At 32.7% G+C, this 25,737-nt stretch overlaps 3 protein-coding genes across 7 annotated transcripts; 1 reads left to right on the top strand and 2 right to left on the bottom strand.

Annotated features, from left to right (window-relative positions):
• The first annotated feature begins 507 nt into the window (after positions 1-507).
• LOC148234576 (uncharacterized) lies at positions 508-18,191 on the top strand. 2 transcript variants are annotated; one of them, XM_088187893.1, is made up of 6 exons: positions 508-830; positions 15,444-17,002; positions 17,076-17,212; positions 17,281-17,455; positions 17,535-17,621; positions 17,688-18,191. In XM_088187893.1, exons 2-5 carry the CDS (start codon positions 15,446-15,448, stop codon positions 17,604-17,606), a joined length of 1,941 nt encoding a protein of 646 aa, XP_088044019.1. In that variant the 5' UTR covers positions 508-830; positions 15,444-15,445; the 3' UTR covers positions 17,607-17,621; positions 17,688-18,191. The 2 variants fall into 2 exon arrangements, with proteins under 2 accessions (XP_088044019.1, XP_088044018.1); XM_088187892.1 differs by lacking the exon at positions 508-830 and adding an exon at positions 13,166-13,303 and having other exon boundaries at positions 17,535-18,191.
• LOC148234577 (uncharacterized) lies at positions 5,065-11,163 on the bottom strand. Of its 4 annotated transcripts, none has more exons than XR_015810020.1 (4): positions 11,013-11,141; positions 9,323-9,697; positions 9,067-9,250; positions 5,065-8,525 (listed from the first exon to the last, which is right to left on the bottom strand). XR_015810020.1 is itself a non-coding variant. In XM_088187894.1 (4 exons), the coding sequence occupies exons 3-4, from the start codon at positions 5,728-5,730 to the stop codon at positions 5,143-5,145; spliced, it is 336 nt and encodes a 111-aa protein (XP_088044020.1). In that variant the 5' UTR covers positions 5,731-9,250; positions 9,323-9,697; positions 11,013-11,141; the 3' UTR covers positions 5,065-5,142. The 4 variants fall into 4 exon arrangements, 1 of the variants encoding a protein (XP_088044020.1); XM_088187894.1 differs by having other exon boundaries at positions 5,065-5,467; positions 5,720-9,250; XR_015810021.1 differs by having other exon boundaries at positions 5,065-9,250; positions 11,125-11,163.
• Positions 18,192-20,498: 2,307 nt separating the features above from the next.
• On the bottom strand, positions 20,499-24,370 carry Vsp37A (Vacuolar protein sorting 37A). The gene is made up of 6 exons (XM_088187592.1): positions 24,229-24,370; positions 23,647-23,839; positions 23,372-23,525; positions 22,338-22,508; positions 21,944-22,095; positions 20,499-21,885 (listed from the first exon to the last, which is right to left on the bottom strand). The coding sequence occupies exons 1-6, from the start codon at positions 24,303-24,305 to the stop codon at positions 21,694-21,696; spliced, it is 939 nt and encodes a 312-aa protein (XP_088043718.1). The 5' UTR covers positions 24,306-24,370; the 3' UTR covers positions 20,499-21,693.
• Positions 24,371-25,737: the final 1,367 nt, after the last annotated feature.

Below are 25,737 nucleotides of genomic sequence, written 5' to 3'. Positions count from 1 at the left end.
ACTTCGTCTCGAATAGTGTGAAGTTTATGAGTCCTTGATTTCTTTTTGTTCGTATCAACACTAAAGTTTTTCCGTTTCACACTCATGTTTATAATTTATTTTTAAAAAAAAATTAAATTTAAAAAATAATGTTTTTTTTTTTAAATGTGCGAAATAGCAAATTGTGCGAAAGTCGAGGGCGGCCTGTATTATTATCCAACTTACATATATATAAATACTAAAATAATTATCTTAAATTTTTCTTGAACATCTAATTATATCAATGTTCATACTTAAAATATTTCTTATCCTAGATAAAATACATTTAATATGTAATTTCAATATTTATTTTTTATTCTATAATTACTCATAAATATTTTATAATAGTTATTTATAAATATCTTTATTATGCCCTCGCCCCCCCCCCCTTTCCGGAAAAAAGCAAAAATAACGTCTTCGATTCTAAACCAGAAATTTCGGAGGATCACTTTAAAAAATCTAAAAAAAACAATCCCAAATCTATTCCAAAAATATTAATGGTGAAAAAAATATTTTTTCTGTGCTATAATATACTGGAATATTTTATCTAAATTTATTTTGCGATTTTAGAAATAAATCCTAAAATTTTAAGATTTTATTTGCGTAAATAGATTTAAGTGCGTTTCCGAACACACGTTCGCGAGCTGGCAACACTGCTACGAATGTTTTGTATTCCGGTGGCGGCTCGCACTTGCGGCGTCTCGAGCTTACATTCGTTTCCGATATTCGGTGTGACTAGCAGGCTTTTGTGCAAGGTGGAGATTCGTTGCTGTTCCTACTCGAGCTGATCGGCCGTGAGGTCCGATGAATAGGTCAGTTTCAACCGTATATGTTTCGAATGCGGTTTTTGCTATAGTTAGGTATACGCACGTGTTGGGCGCCATTTTGTAAATGGCCGTTACGATAACGGCTTTTAGCGCAATGTGCGGTGCGAACAATCTCGGTATTCCATAATCTAGAAAGTTCGCCACATGGCGCAGAATTAAAAAGTTATTGTTAAATGGAATAACGACATTTGGCACGAGGTCCACATGGCAGTGAGCCTCTTGCAAAGGCCCATTATCTTCATGTCCATACTACTTATGTTATATTTTGCTACATTCGTTTCTTAAAAAGCTCCCGTAGAACGAATCAGCTGATTTTATTTTTCATATGGACATTTTAAATATGCACATTTCGCCTACCGAAGCGGCGCAAGTATACCATAAATCTTGCTACTTATGCATTTTATATATGTATATTTTAAAATAAATACTACCTATTCCACTCTCTAGGCCAGGAATGGCGAACCTTTTCCCCAAGTGGGTCAAATTTGATCAAAAAAAATTATTAAATCCATGTGGCGGGTCACAGGTTGAGTAATTAAAACTTATAAATAACGGCTTACAAGTTTTATTGACATTAAAATTTACAAGCATAATTTCAATGAACTCTATAAATAAAATAAAGAAAGGAAGAATAAATCATTTAATGGGAAATCTGTTCTTGTTTATTTGACCACAATTTTTCTATGCGAGGCGCATAGTTAGTGATTTTTAATCTTACGCATGCAGCGGTCCATATTTTTACTAAGGTCCACTGTGAGACGTCGCTGCATAGACGCGTATTCATCATTGTACGCTTGTACGCCTGCTTGCTGCGTACATATAAACTAATGAAACACTGTCGACGGAGCTGTAACGTCACGCTCACGTCGCTGCATGCAAGCTTCATGACGACAGTCATCAAGCATGTCAGACGCCTGAGGGTATCGAACTGCGTGAACGTGTAGATAACAATGGCAATTTCAGCTGCTAAATTTTTTCAGATCGTCGAAAAGCACCAGTGTCTTTATAATAGTAATCTTGCAGATTATGCAAGAAAGGATATTACTGAGAAAGCTTGGAGTGAGGTGGGAAATCAAATAATGTTTCGTTAGTTTATATGTACTCGGCAAGCAGACGTACAACAAGCGAACAATGACGAATACGCGTCTATGCAGCGACGCATTCGTGGACAGTGGGCCTTAGTCGATTTCGTAGTCCTGATTAAAAAATTCATTGATGAAAATAACTGCATACGTTGATCCGAACATAATTAAAAGCACAGTAGCTAACCTTTTCATTCCTTCAAATGAGCTTGGTAAAGACTTGTATGACCATTCTTGTAATATTCTTAATTTCATAGGCGTTTAATTCTATAAATTTATTTCTCCATATATAACTGTTTTGGTATTCTACTAATTCCATTTCTTAATTATCAATATTTAGCCAATTAAAGAAACTCAACTCTAAATATTTATATTCAATTATGTGTGGGGATATCTAATAATTGTTTCCAGTTGTTTAACTTGATTAAACTTTTCTGAAAAACGTGTCTTTATTTCTTCTAAACACGATAAATACTGTTTAATTGCTTTATCATTTTGAATTTAAATCATTAATGAATATATCGATTTTTATCATAAACGATTTCATATTTTCATACATTGTTACTGCAATTTGACCACGTCCTTGAAGTTTCTTATTTATTTCATTAAAATGTGTGATCACACAAGAACATTAGGTTATTTAACCATTCCTCATTTGCTCATTCTGGATATATTTTTCCTGTTTATGTAAAAAGATTTTTATTTCATCGAGCAAATTAACAAAGCGATTTAAAACTTGTCCATAACTAAGCCATCAAACGTTATTGTACATTAGAAGTCTTGAATATTGAAAATCTACCTCTTCTAATAATTTTGAAAATTCTTACTTATTTAAAGCGTGTGCAGATATATAATTTACAACACCTGTTACAATTGATATCACATTATCAAATGATTTTAACCCCTTTTTTGCACATAGTACTTCCTGGTGGATGATGCAATGAAATTCAATTAAAGGATGTTCAATTTTTGGCTTCAGTAGGTTTATAAATCATATGTTTTTTCCAACTATGCTTGGGGTACCACAGTCTTCTTCCTTTATAATATTTCCAGATTTAAATCTAATAATAGCTGCAAGAAGTGCTTGACCTATCTGTACTCTCGTCCAAAGAAATCGAATACATGTCGGCGCTGTTTGAGTCGAAGTATCTTCGTCCAAAGCTAATATACGATCTCTAACTGTGTTTCGACTGGCTTGTAATTCTTTTATTCTTTTAATAATGCGATCTTTTTCCTCAAAATCAGCCAATAAAGATTCGCTACATTCCAATAACCCTGTTTTAAAAAATTCCTTCAGAAGATTTTTTCTATGTCGTGCAATACAAAAGCTAGCACATGTGATGTTGTTTTTAGACACTAAAAAATATTTAAAAGCACTTGTTTGGGATTTATATTGCTTTAATTGTTGTGAAAAATATTCTTTCTTCTTTGCTTCTTTTAATGAAATGAGATTTTTATGCATCGTTTCAAAATGTCGCTTTACGTTGTAACTACAAACAGTAATACTTTCTTTGCATATGAAACAGATGCTCTTATTGCCTGTTTCAATAACTCCATACTTGAAAAGCCATTCTTCATTGTATAATCTTGCTTTCTTAGCTGTTAACATGGTGATCTTGAGGATTAATATATTTATAATTACTATCTATTTACTATATATTATATATAAAATAATTTAACTGTTTGAAATTATTCACCTGATCTTTTATTATGACAATCTAATAAACAATTTGTTTTGGCCGACGATGTTCGCGAACTCCGGTGAAAGCCGCGGTAGCCCGCTGTTTGGCCATAACAAGATTTGTAATGGCCATACACAGAATAGGTTGAGTAAATCATACCTAATAGTTCAAGCGGGTTCGATAATTTAACATGCGGGTAACTCGTTCGCCATCTATCATTTTTTAGCTCTAGGCTAATAAAACGTGACATTTTTAAAAAGAAATACAATAAATGTAATAATATAAACATATATAAGTATGTTTATATCCCCTAACACCCTTAAGCGAAATAATCTGATATCTATCATTACCTAGCTCCTTGAAAATTTTGTAAGGACCATCGTATTTATTTGCCACCTTCCGATTGATACCTTTCTCACCAGGAGCTGTAGCAGCTTGGCGCCATAGGACTAGATCTCCGACCTTATGTTTAGTAGCTACCTTTCGTCGTTTATCAAACCTAGCCTTCATTTGTGCTGCTATGCGCTGTAGTGTTTCAGCTGCTTTCCTCCGTCTCGTTTGCAACCGATCTCGCCCCACCTCGGCAGTATGATCCCCTGTGGACAACTCTGCCATCCGCTTTGATAAGAGAACATAAAATCCGCCGGTGAAAACCAAGTGCTAGAATTAGTGGTATGATTAATACCCCATACTATCTCAGGAAGTTGCTCGTCCCATCTCGCCTCAGCAACCGCACTTGCTGTAATTGCCTCGATTATTGTGCGATTGGGTCGTTGGCTCTCGGGGTCGCTACTGCATTCATGACATGCTTAATCCCTTTGTCCTGTAAGAAAACAGTAAATGCCCTACTAGTGAATGCCAAACCTCCATATCGTACTCCTGTATGGTGAGCCACCACCGTGCTATACGAGGTACTAAATCTCGTTTCAGCAATGTTGCCCTAACTGCTGAGCAATCAGTTACAACTTTAAAATGAACTCCCAACAGATATAATCGAAATCTCTTCACCGATTCGACCACAGCTAATGTCTCTAACTCATAGCTATGATACATTGACTCCGCTTTTGTTATCGCTCGGCTGAAATATGAAATTACTTTCAATTCGCCCGTTGCCTGCGCCTGTAGAAGAATACCGCCTAGACCCAATTTACTTGCATCTGTATGTAACTCAGTTACAGTCTGTCTGCTAACTGGCGTTTCAGCTCATCGAATGCATTCTGTTGAACCTCGCTCCATTGCCAGTTGACATCCTTGACTGTGAGTTGAGTAAGAGGAGGCCTCGCTATAATCGCAAAGTTCTTAACAAATTTGCGAAAGTAACTCGCCAAGCCGATAAATTGTCTCACCGTGTGAACATTGGTCGGAGTAGGAAAATCAGAAACTGCTTTGGTTTTCCTCTCGCCAGGTCTTATTCCCTCACTTTTCAGGAAAGAACATTTTGCTATGTTCAGCTTGTTTGTTTTAAATCGTTTATTACAGTCATATTTACAGTTGTTAAATCAATAAAATATAAAATATAACACATGTTACTGGTTATCTTTTAACCATTATCATGTTTACAACAAGAGAAATAAATACAATATGTGAATGAAAGGGGATGGCTACTGAGGATCTGCCGTCTTCGAACACTTTCGCGCTCATCTCGTAATCTTCGCCGGGCTGAGCCCCATCGATGATGACGTTTACTATTTCGGTCACTCCGTTCGGTATCGTCACATCTTCTGACAAGAGGACCCTGCGTTCATGTCCTCCGGCTCCAGCGAGATGTTCTTCAGCATGTTCGAGACATCCTCCTTGAGCAGCAGCGCCTTGCCGCCCTGTACCACCAGTGATACTCCTTCCCCAAGCACCGGTTGACCTAGAATCAGATATGCATTAGAAATATTGCATTGCGTCACCAACGCCTCAATGCTCAAGTCTATATCGTCAATTGTTAAAGTAAATGTAGATACGCCGTCAGCTTTCCCAATTCCGCCACCAAATCCTCTGAGGAGAGTCAGCTGTGGTACCATTTGCAAATATGCTGACATCCAGTATCTATATAAACTTTGACTTCGTTCCCATTCACGCATCCCTTCTTTCTGTATATCAGGTCTAAGTCAGTACTCACCAGTTTAACATCGACGGTGCGCCTCTCCTTAGGGTCTCGTCGCCGTTTAGTTAAAAGGTTCCTTACCCTACATTGTCGATGGGTGTGTCCGCCTTTGCCGCACAGCATGCACCGTTGCATCCTAGGTTTTGGGCAGTCTCAGCTGAAGTGATTGCCATACTTCTGGCAATTTTAACACCTGACCAGTCGCTTTTCAGTCGTCGCCTCGACTTCCTCAGCTGTGGGCTCCTCCCTTCCTCGCCCTGATGGTCCTCGCCTTAGTAAGTTTCCTCTCTCCGGAAGAACTGGACGACTGTGATGCATAAGTGGCCACAAACTTCGGCGACTTATAGTCGTTGAGACCACTCAGCAGCCTGTTGTACAAATCTTCTGGATCCTCTCTGACGCAGGCATAGGCATTAGCGTGCAGCTCATCAGGTAGTCCAAATATGATGCATGACACTGCCTTGACGCCAGTCAAGTCGCAGCGCTTGCACATCGCCAGCTTCTCCCTATAATACGTCATCATCGACTTGTCATCCTTCTTCTTTGTCGTTATCATTTGCTACAACGTCGCCGCGAAGCCACCTCTTCTTGGGAAAGTACGCCGCAAGCTGGTCTTCCATTCTTCCCAAGTGAGGTTATACTTCGTGAGATGACAATACCACTCTTCGGCCGCCCCTTTCAACTTCATCTGCATTAAGCAGGATTTTTCATAATCCGTCCAATTATGCGCCAGGGCCATCTGCTCGACCATCGCTATCCACTGGTCCACCTGCAGGCTTTTGTTGTCCGGGTAGAATGGCTTCACAATGTCGATAGGCGCTCGGAAACTTGCGATACCGGGCCCCGCGATTGGGGAGGCCTGAATAACTTCCTGCGCCGGACTGCTAACGGGCACCGCCGGCTCGACATTTCCCTCTGCACCTGGGATTCCGGACCGCTGAATGATAGCTTCGAGGCCTCTCTTCCTCCCAGGCCGCTACTTCCGTCGGCGGCGGCGTTGTTTACGTTTCCTTTGTTGGCGGCCATTTTGTTTGTTGTGGCGTCGTTAGCAACAAAGCACATGAGATTCAAAATGCGCTGTTAGACTTCCGCAGCCGGTTCTCAGCACACGCGAGTAGCACGATCCCACTTCTGAATTGTTATAGAGTTTTCTGATTATATGTGTATGAATAGTAGTCGTGTCGCTTGTCAGGTTGGCTTGAGCTCCGGTCACACGTCTGTTTGGAATGGCGGGCGCCGTTGGATCTCCCATCCGCTAACCCACGATCGCAATGCACGCCCGCCAAGTGTTGCCACTCTGCATTGCGGATTAAGGGGTTTAACAAAATATTATTTTAATAAAACATATTTATATATAATATAACTTATTATTGTTAAATATAATAATTGCACAAGAAATAAAAATAATTCACTTTTTTTTTTTAACTAATGTATTTATAATATAAAATACAAAATAACATATTTATAATTAGGATAATAATATAAATATTTCATTTACTCTACGCATGAACCTTTCAACAATTTGGACATGACAATATTTTTAACTGGTGCTTGTGAACCATACATATCGCTTTTAAGCAGGTGGTACAAAAAATCGAGTCTTTCTGTTCTTAATTGTGCCCTGATAAGACAAAAGCTGCACCTACTTCTAATCTCTTCAACGCGATTTTCAGAGATTATTGTCAGTGGAGTAACAGTTTCAGTTTGGTTGCTTGATCATAAAGTGTGAAACCATATTGAATATGTTTATGAAACGATATCCCACTATTTTTTCGCAACTTTTTGTTCTCCTTGTCAAGTTCCATGGCTAATTCTTTAACAAAAAATTGATGTTTACTACGATCATTCTTCCGCCAATCTGGATACTTTGTTATCCAAACTAGCCATATCCATTATCTCCATTAAAAATCTGAACGGCCATCTTCTCGAAGCCCTGACACACAAATATAGTGCCGTCATTCTGTTACCTGTATCTACGCCTCCTTTGGTTCGATTATAATGCACAATTATTTCTGGTCTTTTCCTCGCATTTGCTTCTACCCTTGTATTGTGGAACTCTGTTGACAACAGTGTGACTGATTTATTCCATATCTCCTGGGCTTACTTTTGATTAAAACGCGAAATGGACACCTCCCTCGATACGTAGCCAGTCAATTATTATTCAAACAGGCTGCTTTAAATTTATTGAATATTGAGCGTAGTGGTTCAAATTTATCTTGCGATTGTTAAAATCGTAATTGTCTGGTGTTTCTATCATCAAAGCGAATTTTACTGAATCTGTCCCTTGAAATGACCGTAGAAAAAAAGAATTGCTTGAAAAGCTAGTTAGATGTCCATATTTCCTTTTGTGGTAGTCTACGGCCATTGCATCTTCCAGATGCTATCAATACGCTGATGAATGCTTCTATTTCCGGTTGGTTGATGTGGTCTTGATTGTCATTTCTAGAGACCCAATTAGTCTCCACTATTTCTTGAATCATCACTGCAGTCATGAAGAGAGCGAAGGTTTCTTTGATTGTAGTCACACTGCTAGCCTCTGTTCCAAGTCCTGACAAAGAAGTGACGATGTTCTGGATTCGCATTCTGGAATTATACTGTAGAGTCGAATGCCCTTCTAGACCAAATCTTGGTATTAATTCATCATCTTCTGATGAAGATTCGTCAGCTTCATTATCGATTACATCATCTACATCGGTGGCATCTGAATCTCTTCAAAGTCGATATCACTCTCAAAAGATTCATTGACATCATCTTCATATTCGTCTAAGTCTTTCTGTATCTTGCCTGGACGACATATCTCGATATTTTATCACAATTTATACTGCAAAAAATCGCCAAATACATATAATATAATATACAACAATAACAAAGTGTATAATAATACTCCCTATCTGAAATAAAAGCTATGAGATGATGGAATTCCAAAAATAAAAGTAATAAATCAGCTTTGCAAACACGGCAAAAGTTCGGGAGACACTGATTCCCCAGCATATGGCTTTCTCCAGACAATGATTCGTTCTAAAAAGGTGATGGTATACGAACAGCATAAAGCTTTTTCGTTCTAACTCGTTATGGAAACTGATTTTCGATATATTCATAACATTCGAGTGTGAATGAGCCCAAATGTTATCTTCTACCTGCCCTTCATGGAATTGCAAAACTGATGGTCAACTCACAAGTAATAGAATACACTTTAAAATTAAATACAAGTTTAATTTTCCATACAAATTGTCCCTAGATTTAGTTTTTAAAGTTTACGAGATCAAGTATTGTTTTTTTTATTTTAACGTGAATATCATAGGGCAATTTATTTATAAGTTTTTAATTGGACAGGAAACAGCTCTTGCTTCATAATTACGTACAGACGTAGGCATGGCTGAAGCTGCAAAAGATTTGCCTTGTTGCCTCTCCGTGTTCAGCTCGAAGTACACTTTATTGCGCAGGCAATCTTTACAATTCCAGATAATTTCCTCTGCACTCGGTACATTTGATGGGTGGCTCGCAATCCTTTCTGGAACAGTAGAGTGTAGCCGTAAAGCTTAGCACCTGAAACATTAAGTCACATGATTATTATAACGTTTATATCTTTTAATGGTGAACTTTGCAAAGCAGACATACCGGATTCTTACTACGAACTGGACCAAGTATAACTTGAAGTCTTCATGTGCTTCTGCCGCGGTCATCGGCGCCTATTTAATATCGTAATGTCTTCCTCTTTATTTTTTATATAGTACGTGGCTCAAATGCATAAAAAACGAAAAAAAGCAGCACGCTGAGAGATCACAGACGTACGAGTATGACTCACGCAATGGAATAAATTCTTTGTCATGACAACAGTGAATTATACGTGTCTCCATTTGTACTTATTTTCCTGATAGTTCATACGGCGTTCAAATATCCATCCTTTCCATTTGAAGTCCTATTACAGCAGGCATGGTGAAATCTAACGGTGAATATCATGGGATGCATCCAAAGAGCTAAAGTAGTATCACCCTACAACAAATTAAATTAGAAATTCTTAATAAGAAATAATTTTAAACACCAGGATAAACCTAAAAAATATATAAAACAATATATATTCTATATAAAAATATATTTAACCCTTTCCAGGTCATGTACGAGTTATCTTGTAATTTGTGTTTTGTGAATTCTCTTCTCAAAAATCAGTAGAATTTTCATAAAATCTATCATAGCACTTTTTTTTTTTTTGATGAATATTAAATTTGTATGAATATTTTGAAATGTTTTACAACAGCTGCATATTTTTATACCAATACACGGATTCGTGCAAAGTAATTTTTAAAAAAGTACTGTGACCAGAAAGTGGTAAGACGCAACAACTTCTTGCACGGTACCATCTTTCCTATGCAGCGGTACGTGTCTGCGCCACAGAAACTCATGAATGTGTTAAAAGATAGATTTTCTTATCTATAAAATTTAAACTTGTTAGGCGAGCCTTGTTCGGAACATTTAAAATATTTATGTAAGGTAAATCATTGGTTAGCCTGTCTTGTCAGAATATATAGTACATGGATCAGAATTTGTATTAAAAGATCAGAATACTAGCGGTCAGAATTTATATAAATTAGTTTGGCACATGGTCAGATACAATTCTTTTGACCTCCACCAGCGGCTAAAGACAAAGAGGGAAGCCAAAGATGGCAACTAAGGCGCTTATAATTGATTTTAAAAAATGCATCTTGAAAATGAATAAAAATTGTATTGATTAATTAATAAAAAATATAATATAATTATTAATAACTTTTTTTTTAATATTATTTAATTTCTTTAAACAATTGGAACGAGATGATAAAATAGGTTAAGTTTCTTGCGTAAAATATGTGACTGTTGCAGCACGTACTTTATTATGACCATTATTATTTTTAATCTGAAAGTAGATTTATTGTAAAATAATATGTATAATTACATTATTTCTTGATTTAAATTAATTTTATTACCAGAATACAGATACATTTATAATTGCATTTGGGAAACAAAAAGCGGAAGTTTAATGAAAAATATAACATAACTCATAATACATTATTGACAGCAAAAACCTGTTTCTACTATGAGTCAAGGGATTAACAGAAACTAATGAATTTATATTTCATAAGGGTAAATTAAATATTATATTGAAATAAAAATAGTCGGGTACCCGTTAAAGATAAAAGTGCCCTAGTAAAAAGTGATGTTAATAACTGCAACAAAGGATGCACTAAATTTACTTTTATTATTAAATTTATTCTGTTTAAAATTAGTATTGCTATTTCTTCGACGTACATTCTGCATGAATATACTACTAAAGTACCTAGCCTCGTTGCCTATATTTTCGAGTCGCCTGGTTTAGTGTAAGTAAACTATTTAGGCCTATTGCGACAGTGCGTAATAGACATAAACAGTATTCTTGACTGGCTACTTACGCGCACACCGCGTCGACAGCAGGCCGTAAGTGTTGCCACAGCTAAAAACAAGCAAGACATTCTTCCTGACGAGATAATTAGTGATGGGTAAAATTGAGAATATTGAGCGGGACGGAAAAACCGGGATCTTTAAGAATTTATAGGTAATAATAAAACAATGATATAAAAAGTTAATCATTTAGTTCAGCAAGACACTAAAAATAAAGTATTCGATTAGAACATATTGATGTGGGGTGTAAAAAATGGCATTTCAGACATTTTAAATTTTTGTTTGAGGAGAACAAATTGCTATGGGGAACTAAAAAGAAAAAGGTTATTTCGGATATTAGCAAAAGGAAGACAATTTTTTGCATGTCAATTAATTAATTTATTTAGCTAATTAGTTATACACTAATCAAATATATTTAAATATACATATAAGATATTATATACACAAAAAAATATTAAAATTTATTTTTTAATAGACGAATTTATATACACTAAACAAATTTAATCAAAACATAATATAAAAAAAATAGTTTATTTTATAATTTATTTCTTACTGCACGAAGGTTTTTTTTTTATTTTAATAAGGAAACTACAAATTTATTTCTTATAGATTGTCCTAATAATATTATTTACAAATTCACTCCTCCGTCGAATATTCCTCTGACCATACTCGTTACCTTACATCTAACTATCTTTAAATTGTCTTATTTCGAGTATAAAATCTATGTACATCTTATTAAAAAACTCTGGTAACAATTATTTTCTAACTTACATATATATAAATACTCAAACATTTATCTTCAATATTTCTTGAACATCTAATTATATCAATCATACTTCAACAACTAGTAAATCTATTTCTATTTAAAATTACACCCATTGACCAATTTTGTTATTTTTGCAACATCGTTTTATCTAATCTATTAGACACATCATATTTTTGCACTATAAATAAATAAGGAAATAAGTATTTTTTATCTATAATTACTCCTAAATATTGTATATTACCAACTATTTTTATAAAAGAGTGGTTTATAAATATTTTTATTTGTCTTAGTAAAATCGAAATATTAAAAAAATAAAAATTGATAGGCCAACATTTGCCCCCTTGGTCCCCCACTTCATTGCTTCACAATTTGTCTGCGCTTCGATACTACAATGCTTTAAAAATATTATAGCCATCCTTAATGATATTGCTTCGGACTTATCATATACGAGTATTTTCAATAACAAGGCCAGGTCAGGTCATTTTAGTTGGCCAGTTTACTTTTTATAACAATATTACGATTTACAATAAGTGAGAATCTAATGAAGCGCATTTAAACCGAATTTTGACCAATAGAAGAGCGCAAAAAAACTATTATCCCTTCTCAGAAGTCAAAAATCCACGCCAAAAGCAAGAAAATCGTGCCGACTCGATTTTATTGCGTTTGACGTGAATTTTTGACTTTTGAGAAGTGATAATTGTTTTTACGCCCTCCAGCTGACCAACATTAGTTTTGAATATACTTTGACTAACAATCTTATATCATATTTTTAAATAATATTGTAATATTAAAGTACAGACAAACTGTAATTTCGTGTGCTTATATATACCGTCTGAAATATACGAAAAGTACATCGAAAGGATTTGCAGTAGCAAAAGGTCCAAATGCAATTATAGAATTTATATAATTTTTTACATTAAGCGAAATACAGCAAATGCTCGATTAAAAAAATTCATGTTATCCTTAAATTTGCGTATTTTTAAAGTTTGGAAACTCAAGTTAGATCGTCCATTTTAAAAATAAACTAGGTGAAATATTATTTTTGCTGTCTTGATTATATATTTTTAATATGCTGATATATTGAAAAACGATATTTCATTGTTATTGATAGTAAAAAATGTCAATTGAATTAAAAATATTGTTTCTGTGTGACAAGACACTGGAATATTTTATCTAAAGTTATTTTGCGATTTTATAAATAAATCTTAGAATTCTAAGATTTTATTTGCGTAAATAGATTTAAGCGCGTTTCCGAACACACGTTTGTTAGTTGGCAACACTGCTGCGAGCGTATGGCGGCAACACGTTCGACTCAAACTTGTCATTCGTTTCCGATACTCGGTGTGACTAGCAGGCTTTTGTGCAAGGTGGAGATTCGCTGCTGTTCCTACTCGAGCTGATCGGCCGTGAGGCCCGAGGAATAGGTCAGTTTCAACCGTATATGTTTCGAATGCGATGTTTACGGCCGGGGCATTCTTTATGGTTAAATTAGACGCATGCGCGGGCGCCATTTTTAAAACGGCCATTGCGCTAACGGCTTTTAGCGTCAGTTTCGGTCTGCGCTACGAATAATCTAGGTATTTCATAATTTGAGAAGTTCGCCACATGGCGCAGAATTCAAATATTCAGTTTAAATGGATTAACGACATTTGGCATGAGGGCCCCGCGGCAGTGAGCCTCTTGCCCATTATCTTCATGCTTATACTACTTATGTTATATTTTGCTATATTCATTCGTAAAAAAATCTCTCGTAGAACGAGCCGGCTAATTTTTGCGGGGGATACGTCCTGGAAACGATCGCATTAAGCGAAATTTCGCGATCACAGGTTCGGGGACGTTATTTTCTAGGGACGTAAGGCAGTCCGTTTCCTGCAGTTCTTCAATAGTCAAGTCCATAAATAAGTTTTGTGTCATCCAAATCTTACGGTTGCTTCGCCAAAAAACTGGTAAATTTTTTTTAGAGTAACCTGTAATGGCACGAAGATTTTCTGATTGGTTTCAATTTTAATTCTCCGGATGCATTTCCACCGAGAAGAAGAGTTAGACGGTCCATGGATGCTTTAAATCCAGAACCAGTCTTCTCTATGAAAATAAACGTACGTGTTGTCATTCGTTTCCAATAAAGTCCAGTCTCATCCACATAAAAATTAATTTGGTGAATAATTTCCCCTTTCAACAATTTTACGGAACTCCATTGGATATTTTTCAGCTGATTCTACGTCTGCACTAGGCGATTCACCTTTCATTTTAATGTTAAGCAAACCGATCAAACCAACCTTTGCTTGCTTTAAATACTTCTTCTCCTCCATGTTGAGATATTAAATGATTCCAAAGACCAAGTGATTTATTGAGGGCCCCGCGGCAGTGAGCCTCTTGCCCATTATCTTCATGTTTATACTAATTATGTTATATTTTGCTATATTCATTCGTAAAAAAATCTCCTGTAGAACGAGCCGTCTAATTTTTTTATTTTTTTTTCGGACATTTTAAATGTGTGGAGCGGCATTTCGAATAATTTCGCATGCGGTATTTACAACCGGGGCTTTTGCTATGGTTATGTTATATACATTTTTTCGGACATTTTAAATGTGTGCGTTTATACACTTTTAGCCTGCCGAATATACCATAAATCTTGCGACTTATTATGCATTTTATATATGTATATTTTAAAATAAATACTATCTATTACACACTCTAGGCCAATGATTCCCAAACTCTTTTGGCCCACGGACCCCCGGTGAAAAACTACAAAAATGCATAATAGAAAAATTACAAATTAACTTTCATGTCTTGAATGGTAAATGGTGATGTAAAAATAAAATATAAATAAAACATTTTGTTTAAGAAGTATTTATTAAAATTATAATTTTTGTTTTAAAATACTAAAAAAAAATTAAATGTGTTGGATGAACCTATTCAAAGGAGCTAAAAACGTGTCTGTGCCACAAAAACTATTGTAAATTAAATTTTCTTGTCTTTAAAATTTAAGCTGGTTAGGTGTGAACGAGCGATCATTGTTCGGAACATTTAAATTATTTATGTAAGAAATCTAATTGTCTCGCATTTCTCGGCTCATACCCAATTTTTCGTGAAAAATTGAAACCATTGAGCCATGGCATCAACAAGGTCGCGCACTTTGACCCGCGATCACTTAAGACCATATCGTAGAATTTGTCGATCAAATTTGGTGTAGTCATCTCAAGTGGACGTCCCGGACGATGTTCATCACCCGTGGGTGTACAACTACATTTAAACTCATGTATTTAATCACAATACGAAATTCGTTTTTTTATTGTACGAAAATAACAGAGGTTGTTTGCTTCAATCGATTGTAAAAATGAAAGGATGTGATGCAAATGGCTGACAAGTTGACAGCAGTTTATTGACAGATGGTACTTTTTCAGAAACAAACTTGTTTCGATACTACTAGCGCCATTTTTTAGATTTTCTAATATTTTCTATTGACTTACTGTAGTATTTTAAAATTTCATTTAAAAAAATTTTTGTTGAAATTTTAATACATCTACAATATTTTAAATAAAAATATGAATTTATTTATTGCAGAAATGGAGTGCGATGAAGAAGATATAGTAGAAATAACTGCCGAAATTAAACAAATGCTTTTTTTGGATAATGAAGTGGATGAAGATGAAACCATGAAATCATACATGGAACCATTACTGGGAAATAAAATGAAACCAAATACAGAGGCATTTGAGCTACCTGACTCATATGAGGTACCAAAGTCGTTAATTTTACCTGAATCGTTTGTGGTACCAGAGACGATTGAAATACCAAACTCATTTGCATTAGAAGATGTAATAGAGTTAGCAGAGGCACCAAAGGCATTTGAGCTACCAGACTCATATGAGGTACCATACTCTGAATTATCTGAGCCAATGGATGTGCCAGAATCATTTAAATTACCAAAGAAGATCGAATTATCAGACTCATTTGCGGCACAAGATGCAATTTATTTAGCAAACTCAAGTGTGGTAGCAGAGGCACCAAAAGCATTTGAGCTACCTGACTCATATGAGGTACCAGAGTCATTTTATATATCTGACTCGTTTGAGGTACCAGCATTGTATCATTTACCAGAGACGATTGAAATACCATACTCGTCTATGTTAGAAGATGAGATGGCAGAGGTATTTGAGGAACTAATGGCATTTGTGCTACCTGACTCATATGAGGTACCAGAGTCATTTTTTTTATCTGACTCGTTCGAGTTACCAGAGACTATTGAAATACCATACTCATCTATGCTAGAAGATGAGATAGCAGAGGTATTTGAGGAACTAATGGCTTTTGTGCTACCTGATTCATATGAGGTACCAGAGTCATTTTTTTTATCTGACTCGTTCGAGTTACCAGAGACTATTGAAATACCATACTCATCTATGCTAGAAGATGAGATAGCAGAGGTATTTGAGGAACTAATGGCATTTGTGCTACCTGACTCATATGAGGTACCAGAGTCATTTTTTTTATCTGACTCGTTCGAGTTACCAGAGACGATTGAAATACCATACTCATCTATGCTAGAAGATGAGATAGCAGAGGTATTTGAGGAACTAATGGCATTTGTGCTACCTGACTCATATGAGGTACCAGAGTCATATCATTTACCCGACTTGTTTGAGGTACTAGACTCAATTGAATTATCTGAGCCAATGGATGTGCCAGAATCATTTAAGTTACCAAAGACGGTCGAATTACCTGACTCATTTGCGGCACAAGATGCAATTTATTTAGCAAACTCAAGTGTGGTAGCAGAGGCACCAAAAGCATTTGAGCTACCTGACTCATTTGATGTACCAGAGTCATTTTATATATCTGACTCGCTTGAGGTACCAGAATTGTACCTGTTACCAGAGACGATTGATTGCAATATTTGTGAAAAGAGGTTCACACAGCCATACACGCTGAAGAAGCACCCGTTGAATCATAACAAAAGCGAAAAGATCAGGATATCGTGCAAACAATGCCAGTACACTTGCACCTGCTTACACTATCTCAATCAACACATCCAGGAAATGCATGGACTCTGCGAGCTGGAAAAGTGCCCAAAATGCGATTTTTACTGTATGGATAAATTTAGCTTATCAGTACACAAAAAGGTAAAAATAGGATTATACCGATAATTATATAACACGCTAGCTTGTCGTTAATTACTCACTAATTACTTTGCAGCAACATATTGGGAAGAAACTACTGAAATGTACCGAGTGCCCTTACGAAGCAGAAAGAGAGAATCGTATGACTGCACACATGCTTATTCATACTGACACTAAGCCATATAAATGTGATAAATGCATAAAAAAATTCAGGTATTCATTAATCTAATGTACACTTTTAAAATTCTATTGGTTTTGTACTCACTTTCGACATGTTTCAGGAGTATGCAAGGACGCAAAGTACACAAAAATAAATATCATGTTTCGGAATGTGTACCGTCACTATTACAAAAAAAATCTTTGAAGTGCGCCCACTGCACCGAACAATTTAAATGGAAAAGTAATCTCATTAAGCACATGGCTACTCATGGTGTCGATTTCTCCAAACTTCAAGCGGTAAGTGAAAAGATGTCAGTATATTTATTTATATATATACATTTTATTCATTAAATTAATTAAAATTTACATATTTTAGCTGACAATGGAAGAAGATATGATTGACTCGGTAGTCCAAAACGCTGTTATGAGTGTTAAAGATGATAACTAAGAGTGTGTATAGTAGGTTAGTATGTAAAGCAGTAAATACATTTCAATAGTATGTTTTTATTGATTTACTTGCAATTTTTAGTGAATAAGAGTTATTTCAAAGTAAACTCAGCACTTACCAAATTATTATTATAATTAATATATTTTTAAACCTTTGTTATATACCTCCGGACAATAGGGTATCCAAATAACTATGGAAATAAATAAAATAATTTTAATGTGCAAATGGAAAAAGAGGGTATTAGTATTAAAATTGATTCAAAAATGTATAATTGTAAACATTATTGAATCATACAATTAATTTTAATTTTTTTTTAAAAGATGTAAGATTGTCAATATTTTATTGTCAATCGAAATATCTGAGTTTTGGAATATGTGTATTGTTTTAAGCGAAAGGTATTCATATTAATTTATATAAATGTTCCTAAAAAGTTGTGATAGTTTAATTTTTTTTAGTCTAAATATGCATATTGTTTAAAGCAATACATATGTGACATTTTTTTATATTAAAATTTTTAAAATATTCAAATAGAACATTTTAAAAAGATGTACGATTGTAAATATTTTATCAATCGAAATATCTGATTACGCACTTAAAGCAAAATTTGATTATTATATTTATATAAAAAATTTAAAATAGGTATAATATTATTGAAATGGAAGAGTGACAATATTTTGTTCAATCGAAATATGTACATTTCCATATATGTACATATATTGCTTTAAGTAAAAAGTGATAATGTTAATTTATGTTGAAAATTTAAAAATAGATTTAATATTGTTCAAATAGAACATTTTATAGAGATATACGATTGTAAATCTTTTATTCAATTGAAATACGTGATATTGCGTATTCAAAGTTGAAAGTGATATTAATCATTTATATTGCAAATTTTAAAATATTGTTCAAATATAACATTTTAAAAAGATGTAGATTGACAATATTTTATTTAATCGAAATATTGTAATTTGCGTATATGTAATATGTAAATGTGATATTAATAATTTATATTGCAAATTTTAAAATTGAAAAAATATTGTTCAAATAAAACTTTTTTTAAATATGTAGATTGACAATATTTTGTTCAATACAAATTTGCGTATATTTATATTGCTTTAAGTAAAAAGTGATAATGTTAATTTATATAGAAAGTTTTAAAATAGATTTAATGAAATACGTGATTTTGCGTATTTAAAAAAGTGATATTAATAATTCCTGTTGGAAATTTTGAAGTAGTTCACATAGAACATTTTAAAAAGATGTACGATTGTAAATGTTTTATTCAATTGAAATACGTGATTTTGCGTATTCAAAGTTTAAAGTGATATTAATAATTTATATTGCAAATTTTAAAATATTGTTAAAATATAACATTTTAAAAATATGCAAGGTTGGCAATATTTTGTTTAATCGAATTATGTAAGTTTGCGTCGATGCATATTGTTTAAAGCAATACGTTATGAAAATAATTTTCATAAAAAAATAAAGATGTAAGATTTTGTTTTTTGTTCAGTCTAAATCTACGTATTGTTTTAAGCAAATAGTGATAATAATCCTTTACATTTAAAATTTTAAAATACGTACAATTTTGTTATAATAATATATATATTAAAGTTATTGTTATTGTTTTTTGTTCAGTCAAAATATGTATGTTTATTGCTTAAACCAAAACGTAATTTTATTTTATTTTTAAAATATTGTTCAAATAGAACATTTTAAAAATATGCAAGTATATTGTTTAAAGCAATACTTTATTAATAATAATTTTCATAAAAAAATAAACAGATGTAAGATTTTGTTTTTTGTTCAGTCTAAAGTTGAACAAACATTTATTTATTATAAAATGTTCAATATAAATTAACATCATTACTTTTTGTTTTAAACAATAAACATATTTTGATTGAACAACAATTTTTAAATCTTACATAATTTTAAAATGTTCTATTTTAAAATATTGTTGGAATAGAACATTTAAAAATACGTAAGATTTAAAAATTGTTGTTCAATCAAAATATGTTTATTGCTTAAAACAAAAAGTAATGATGTTGATTTATATTGAACATTTTATAATAAATAAATGTTTGTTCACCTAAAACATTTTTTAAATATTTAAGATTGTCAATACTTTGTTGAATCGAAATATGTAAATTTGTGTATATGTATATTGTTCAAAACAAGTGAGATTTTAAATATTTTGTTTAATCGAAATATGTAAATTCGCAAATAAATTGCTGATACATATACAATAAAATACAGATTAGAGAATACTTTGTTAGATTTTAAGAACTGATTACATACTTAATAACATAATTTGTAACTTTTTATTTCATTAAAACCATTTCACAAAATAACTACTTTTATTGTTACTACTACAGCTCGTTTTAATAACGTCGAACCAAAGGTCTGTGCAATATTTCAGTTTTCTATCTTTCATTCCGAGGTTATTATTTTATCCTTATTTTACTGGACTAAATCTACTTAAAGTAGCATTTCTTAATTGGGATCCATGTGGCTTTAAAATAATAAAGGGGGAAATATAAAAACAATACCTTAATAATTACAAAAATATATTATGTTCCAATAACTAACATGAAAAAAAATATTTTTTATATTTTAATACTTATTCCGATTACTATGAAATACTATTCACATGCCGACAAGCCATTAAAAGCATATGTTGGGATTGCCTTAACAAAGAACAGCTTCTTTCAGATTCTTTCTTCAATGATGACTCCAGCACTGACATTTCTTACAAAATAACAAAAGCAGATATTCATGTTATATAATGTTCATGATCTATATTGTTGATATATCATGCTCATGATTTAATACATATTTATAATTTAAATATTCAGGTAATACATAAAGGAAAGGTCTTATATTAAAACACAGTTTTATTTTTTAAATATCTTTATTTGCAAAAGAAACACAAATGGTAAATATGAATTAAATACAATAAATGTTTTGATCACGCAATTTTTTTTTTATATAATATACTTATTCAACGATTTATTACAACTTTGTGATTAAAGCAGAAAAATATGATCTCTAAATATACAATTGTATATGAATACATATATTTTAATTTATTATTATCAACAAGTTATTCACAGATACTGTGGAAATAAAACGTTTGAACTCCATTAAATTTGATTAGATAAAAAATATATTATTTATATTAAATCTCTATTTTATCTTCAATTTGTTAATTTATTATCGCAAAAGGCTCATATTATAATTAAACTACTTTAACGGGTCTCTTTTAATCAAACGTCATCTAATCTGAATCGATATTGAGTTTAAGCAATTTATTTTACTATAACTATTTATTCAGGCATTGTCTCAAAGCACTAAAGTAGAAAAGTCTAAAAAAATACATAAAGTATAATCTATTTAAACAGACTTATAAAAATCTTCTGTAATATTTCATTATTAAAAAATCTATATGAAAATCTATATCATTGGCACTTTCATATATTTTTTTGATATAAAATTCTTAGAGTCAACATTTATTGCTTTTAATTAAAATATGCGAACACACAAATTCCAATGGATGATGAATACATCATATACTTCAACATTTTTATAACTGTTATTTTGCAAGAGATAAATAAGTTTTATTGCCATTTTTAAACATTATTTTGTAAAATTTATCTAAATCTTATAATTTATCTTTGTAGTAATATTTATTGCTGATATTAGTAGAGTGAATTTTAAATAATATTTAAGTATATTAATATTATTTTTTTGGTTTCTAAAATGTACTCAAATCACAAAAATCAATCACATTATAATAAAACATTAACTTAATAACATTATTTTTTTAAATATAAGTGGAATAACTATTAAGTTAACAATGAGATAAAATTAAAGTAAATAACAATTAGGACTGAATAAATTCACCATAAAAAATAATATAATTAATGAAGTTAACTTATACAAGTTTATATTTTTTCTATATAGTTAACAGCACATTTAAAAATCCATTTCAGGGTCATCTGTATATGTAAATGTATATATTTTAAATACAAATATTAGGAAATTTTAAAGAGTTTAAAATATTTGTATAATCACTGATTGTATATATTTAAGTTGCTTTATCAAACTGCGAAAGTTGATGAGATAATATCTCTTGCATAGTCCTTCTGGTATGTCCTAGCTTACGTTTGGTTTTGTACTCCGTCAGGAACGAGTCGCAATCTATTTCGCCCCTGAGAAAAGCCTCCGCCAAAGATTCTGCCTCTTCATCAGCTTTTCCAGTTGCGTTCACGAGTGCCATCTATAAAAATGCAATAAAAAAATAATCTATCCAAGATATTTACAATATTAACACCTACTTTAATAGCGCGCGGCGTGTACTTGCTAGAAAGTTGGGAATGTTTACTTTTCAATGATTCGTAACTATTTTTTATCTCTGACATTGAATCCACGCGGTCCAGAACGCTCTTCTTTAAAGTCATCAGTGTTTCGCGCTTTGACTTGTTATCTTCTATAAATTTTAAAAGACAGTGTAATTATGGCGGCCGGTCAATGGGCGCCGTCAAATGAGCGCTTACTAAAGTAGCGCTGTGACAAAATAGCGTACGTCAAGAGCACGTCATCATGACTGTCTGCGCATTTGACGTACGCTATTTTGTTACAGCTCTCTTAGGACATGATTCAGCGCTCATTTGTGACGGTGCAATAATTATATATTTGCAATATTATAATACAAGAAATGTCATATCTTACTAGCTATGAATTCAATATCTTCCATCATTTTTTCAATTGCATTGTTCATCTCGACCATCGGGGGCAGCTTTTCAATGAACTTGTTTTGGAGGTCTATGTTATCGTTTAACTGCATTAGTTCTTCCAATGACATGTTTTGCAGCTCGGGAAAAGAAGATACTGGAGAATTTTCTTTAAACAAATAAAACAATGATATTAGCGAATAATTTTTATTTAACCTATCCTGGAAGAAGGGGGTAATTAAGAACCCCATATTCGATGGTTTATGTCATATATTTTTAATTAATAATATTATTCAATTTATATTTATGTTGTGAATACAAAGAAAATCAGGTAAAGCACAAAACTTTTTAGTCCGTTCGCACATATGATACAAATGCTGCAACGCTCGTTACCGAGCGTTCCCACTGCAACGGCGCCGACACGATTTTATTGCTTTTGACGTGAATTTTTGCCTTCTGAGAAGTGATAATTGTTTTTGCGTCCTCCTATTGACCAAAATTCGGTTTGAATATACTTTTATCAACCCTCTTATATTAGAAATCCACAGTAATATCGGTAAGGATAGCTATCATATTTTTAAAACAGTGTAATATCGAAATGCAGACAAACTATGGAGCAATATGCGAGATGCGATGTATGTCTATATTTATTCTTCCGCTTATTTACCTAGTTTGTATTTTGGACTTAAACAAACTTTCGTTGGGTTAGGTTTGGGTTTGAACAGCAAATGGACGTTTCACAACTGTCAAATTGAGTTTCATATTTTTTTAAATAAATAATGGAAGTGTTTTAATAAAAATATTTATTATGTCGAAGCAATAGATGGGCGGGGGGGGGGGGGGTATTCAAATGCTTTAGTTTTACTAATTAATAAGCATGGTAAATTATGCAAGCGGAAGTCGGATTATTTTTTTCTGTCAATTAATTAAAATAATAATATTATTGCAATTCCTAATTATAACATCTTATTTTGTGAACTTTGTATCCTTACTATTCGAATATTCCTAAAATAAATTATAAAAACTGTATACCTGTATAAGTAGGAGACATTACGTTGTTTGGTTGTAAAGACACATTCTGGTTTACATTCTGTTCGATGCACTCGTCCAGTAGTTTCGGAGGCTTTTGTTCAAACTCCCTAATGATCGCTTGAACAATCCGTCCAAGGTCAGAGTGAACCGTATACTATATGAAAAAATGAAAATATTCACACACAAAACAGTATTATAATAGCTGGCTAAAACATTGATTAAGTCGCTCAGTAAATTTTATAAATAACATGTAAACAGAAGAAAGCTATTCGTACATTAATTAACCCCGGAGCGCCGACGATGCTCGTGGAATCTTCGGCCACCCAAGGATGTAAAACTGGAGGGAATATTTGTAAGATCGGCTTTTCGTAAGGAAACTCTTGACTCAGTTTCACGTCTATATGCATATTGTTCTTTCCGACGATGAATTCCAATCTGTATTCTGAGTTTTCGGTTATTTCGGTAACACTGCAATTACACATAAAATATTAATTATATTAGGTATTTAAAAAAAATATTACATACAATATTTTTATCTGAAATGTTTCTTATTCTGTTACATCAAAGACAATTTTAAATCAAATATTAACTTTTTCATATGATTTTATCAGATCAACTCAAATTTTCGATTATTAGAAATACTTAAATTTACTTTCGAATTATAGAGAAAGTGTATTAGGTCATATACGTTTCTTCGTAATAAAATAAAAATTAATTATGCAACTTTCGAGAAGACAATGCTATACGTTTTTTTAGTTAGCTCTGTTTATCTAATCATCGTGAACGATATTTTAAGGTTATATCTACATACGATTTAAATTCTCTGAAAATAATATTTATATATAAATATCGCTCACTTATCATTGAATATCTTTAATGTGTCTATCTGCCTTTTTCTTTTCTCAGATTCTGTGATGTAATTCCTTGGCAACATCGCTAATGACAACCAACTGTCACCCGTATCCAAACATCACCGAGATTGTCTCGATACTCGAGTGTTGCCAGTATAACAAATATTTTAATTTGACGTTTACATTGAATATTAGTAAAAATTATTAAGTAATTATTTTATTCTGCTCGTATTATTGTTAAATATACTAAAAAAATAATATATATTTATGTAATTTATTCTTAATTCAATAATTAATAAAATTAATAAATTAAATTAATAAAACATTACAAAAATTAATAAAAAAAATGTTTATTTAGTGATACAAATTACAAACATATATTATATATAAATTTACATACATAGAAAATATATTTACAGACAATTTACGTGGAAAATGTACATATTTTAAAATACAATTAATTACATTTTAATATAAAATTACAGTAAAGTTATAAGTAAAAAGATTATTTTTTAAGTAATATTTTTATGAAAATATACAAAAAAATATTACACAAACAATTAAAGCGTTCTGGTCGTGGGTAGTAGCTTCGATGTTTTCGATTGCGTTAGTTGATGATTTGTGGAAGATGTTTGTATAGCGAACTGTACAAAGTGATCCTTATGAATATCTCCTTCTGGAAGGCGTCAGTGCTTGTCTTTGAGTGCGTGTCTTGGAGATGATTGGTCGTACAGGAAGCAAGACGTAAGTCCGACTTCGAAGGAGTCCGTTCAGCGAAGATGTTCTTAGAGTGAAAAGGTCGAAGTTGACCTTACTTATAGCACTTAGCGGACCTAGACCCAAACACAATCCCCAACAAGCTGTCCTAACCCCCCATCTACCAATCACGTCCTCATCCATTACCTCAAATCCAGTCCAACCACAAGTTTAATTTAACAACCATCAATAATTAAACAGCTAAAAAAATCATCAAGGATCAAGGCGGGACCTCAGATTCGTGTCTGATGCATAGGAGTCGCTACACAATTATCTTTCTTTTGTACAGAATCGATCAATATACTCTTCACACATCAGATGCATTATTTTATCATTATTACTCGAACCACAAGTTTTTGTTATTAATTAAGCATTATGGCAGCCTGATGGTTTTAATTAAATTTGAATAAATAAATATTGTTTTATTCACCAAAACTTATGTAAAACCCTACGGTAATATATATTACATATTACGAACTGTTGGTCTCTTAAACTTAAACTTAAAGGAGTCCCGATATTTATTAAGAAATCTCAGAAACGCAAGCAATAATTAACCAGTATGTTAAATAGCTTAGAAACTAACGCAATTCAAATAAAAAAATATAACAATTGTCGCTGAATATAATTATCTGGGATACGAGTTTGGTTTGAAGCGATCTTGATTCCGTGTTTGGACTTGGAATCTCTGTAATTTTATTCACCCTTCTGAGAGCACGACACTATTATTATTATAAAGCAAGTAAAACAATAAAGTAAATA

This window comes from Plectrocnemia conspersa, unplaced genomic scaffold (genome assembly GCF_051122295.1).
Source record: "Plectrocnemia conspersa isolate PC_06_02 unplaced genomic scaffold, ASM5112229v1 ptg000006l, whole genome shotgun sequence".
NCBI classification, from domain to species: Eukaryota; Metazoa; Arthropoda; class Insecta; order Trichoptera; family Polycentropodidae; genus Plectrocnemia; species Plectrocnemia conspersa.
Note: the sequence above shows the minus strand (reverse complement) of the source record. Positions and strands in the feature narration are given on the sequence as shown.

Bases quoted from the DNA above. Each gene is read 5' to 3' on its own strand.
- Vsp37A (XM_088187592.1), bottom strand. From the start codon at position 24,305: ATGTTGCCAAGGAATTACATCACAGAATCTGAGAAAAGAAAAAGGCAG. The intron at 22,096-22,337 runs GTAAGATATGAC...TAAAATTTATAG, and splicing joins AGATATTGAATTCATAGCTA to AAGATAACAAGTCAAAGCGC. The intron at 21,886-21,943 runs GTAGGTGTTAAT...GCATTTTTATAG, and splicing joins ACACGCCGCGCGCTATTAAA to ATGGCACTCGTGAACGCAAC.
- LOC148234576 (XM_088187893.1), top strand. From the start codon at position 15,446: ATGGAGTGCGATGAAGAAGATATAGTAGAAATAACTGCCGAAATTAAA. The intron at 17,003-17,075 runs GTAAAAATAGGA...ATTACTTTGCAG, and splicing joins GCTTATCAGTACACAAAAAG to CAACATATTGGGAAGAAACT. The intron at 17,213-17,280 runs GTATTCATTAAT...GACATGTTTCAG, and splicing joins AAATGCATAAAAAAATTCAG to GAGTATGCAAGGACGCAAAG.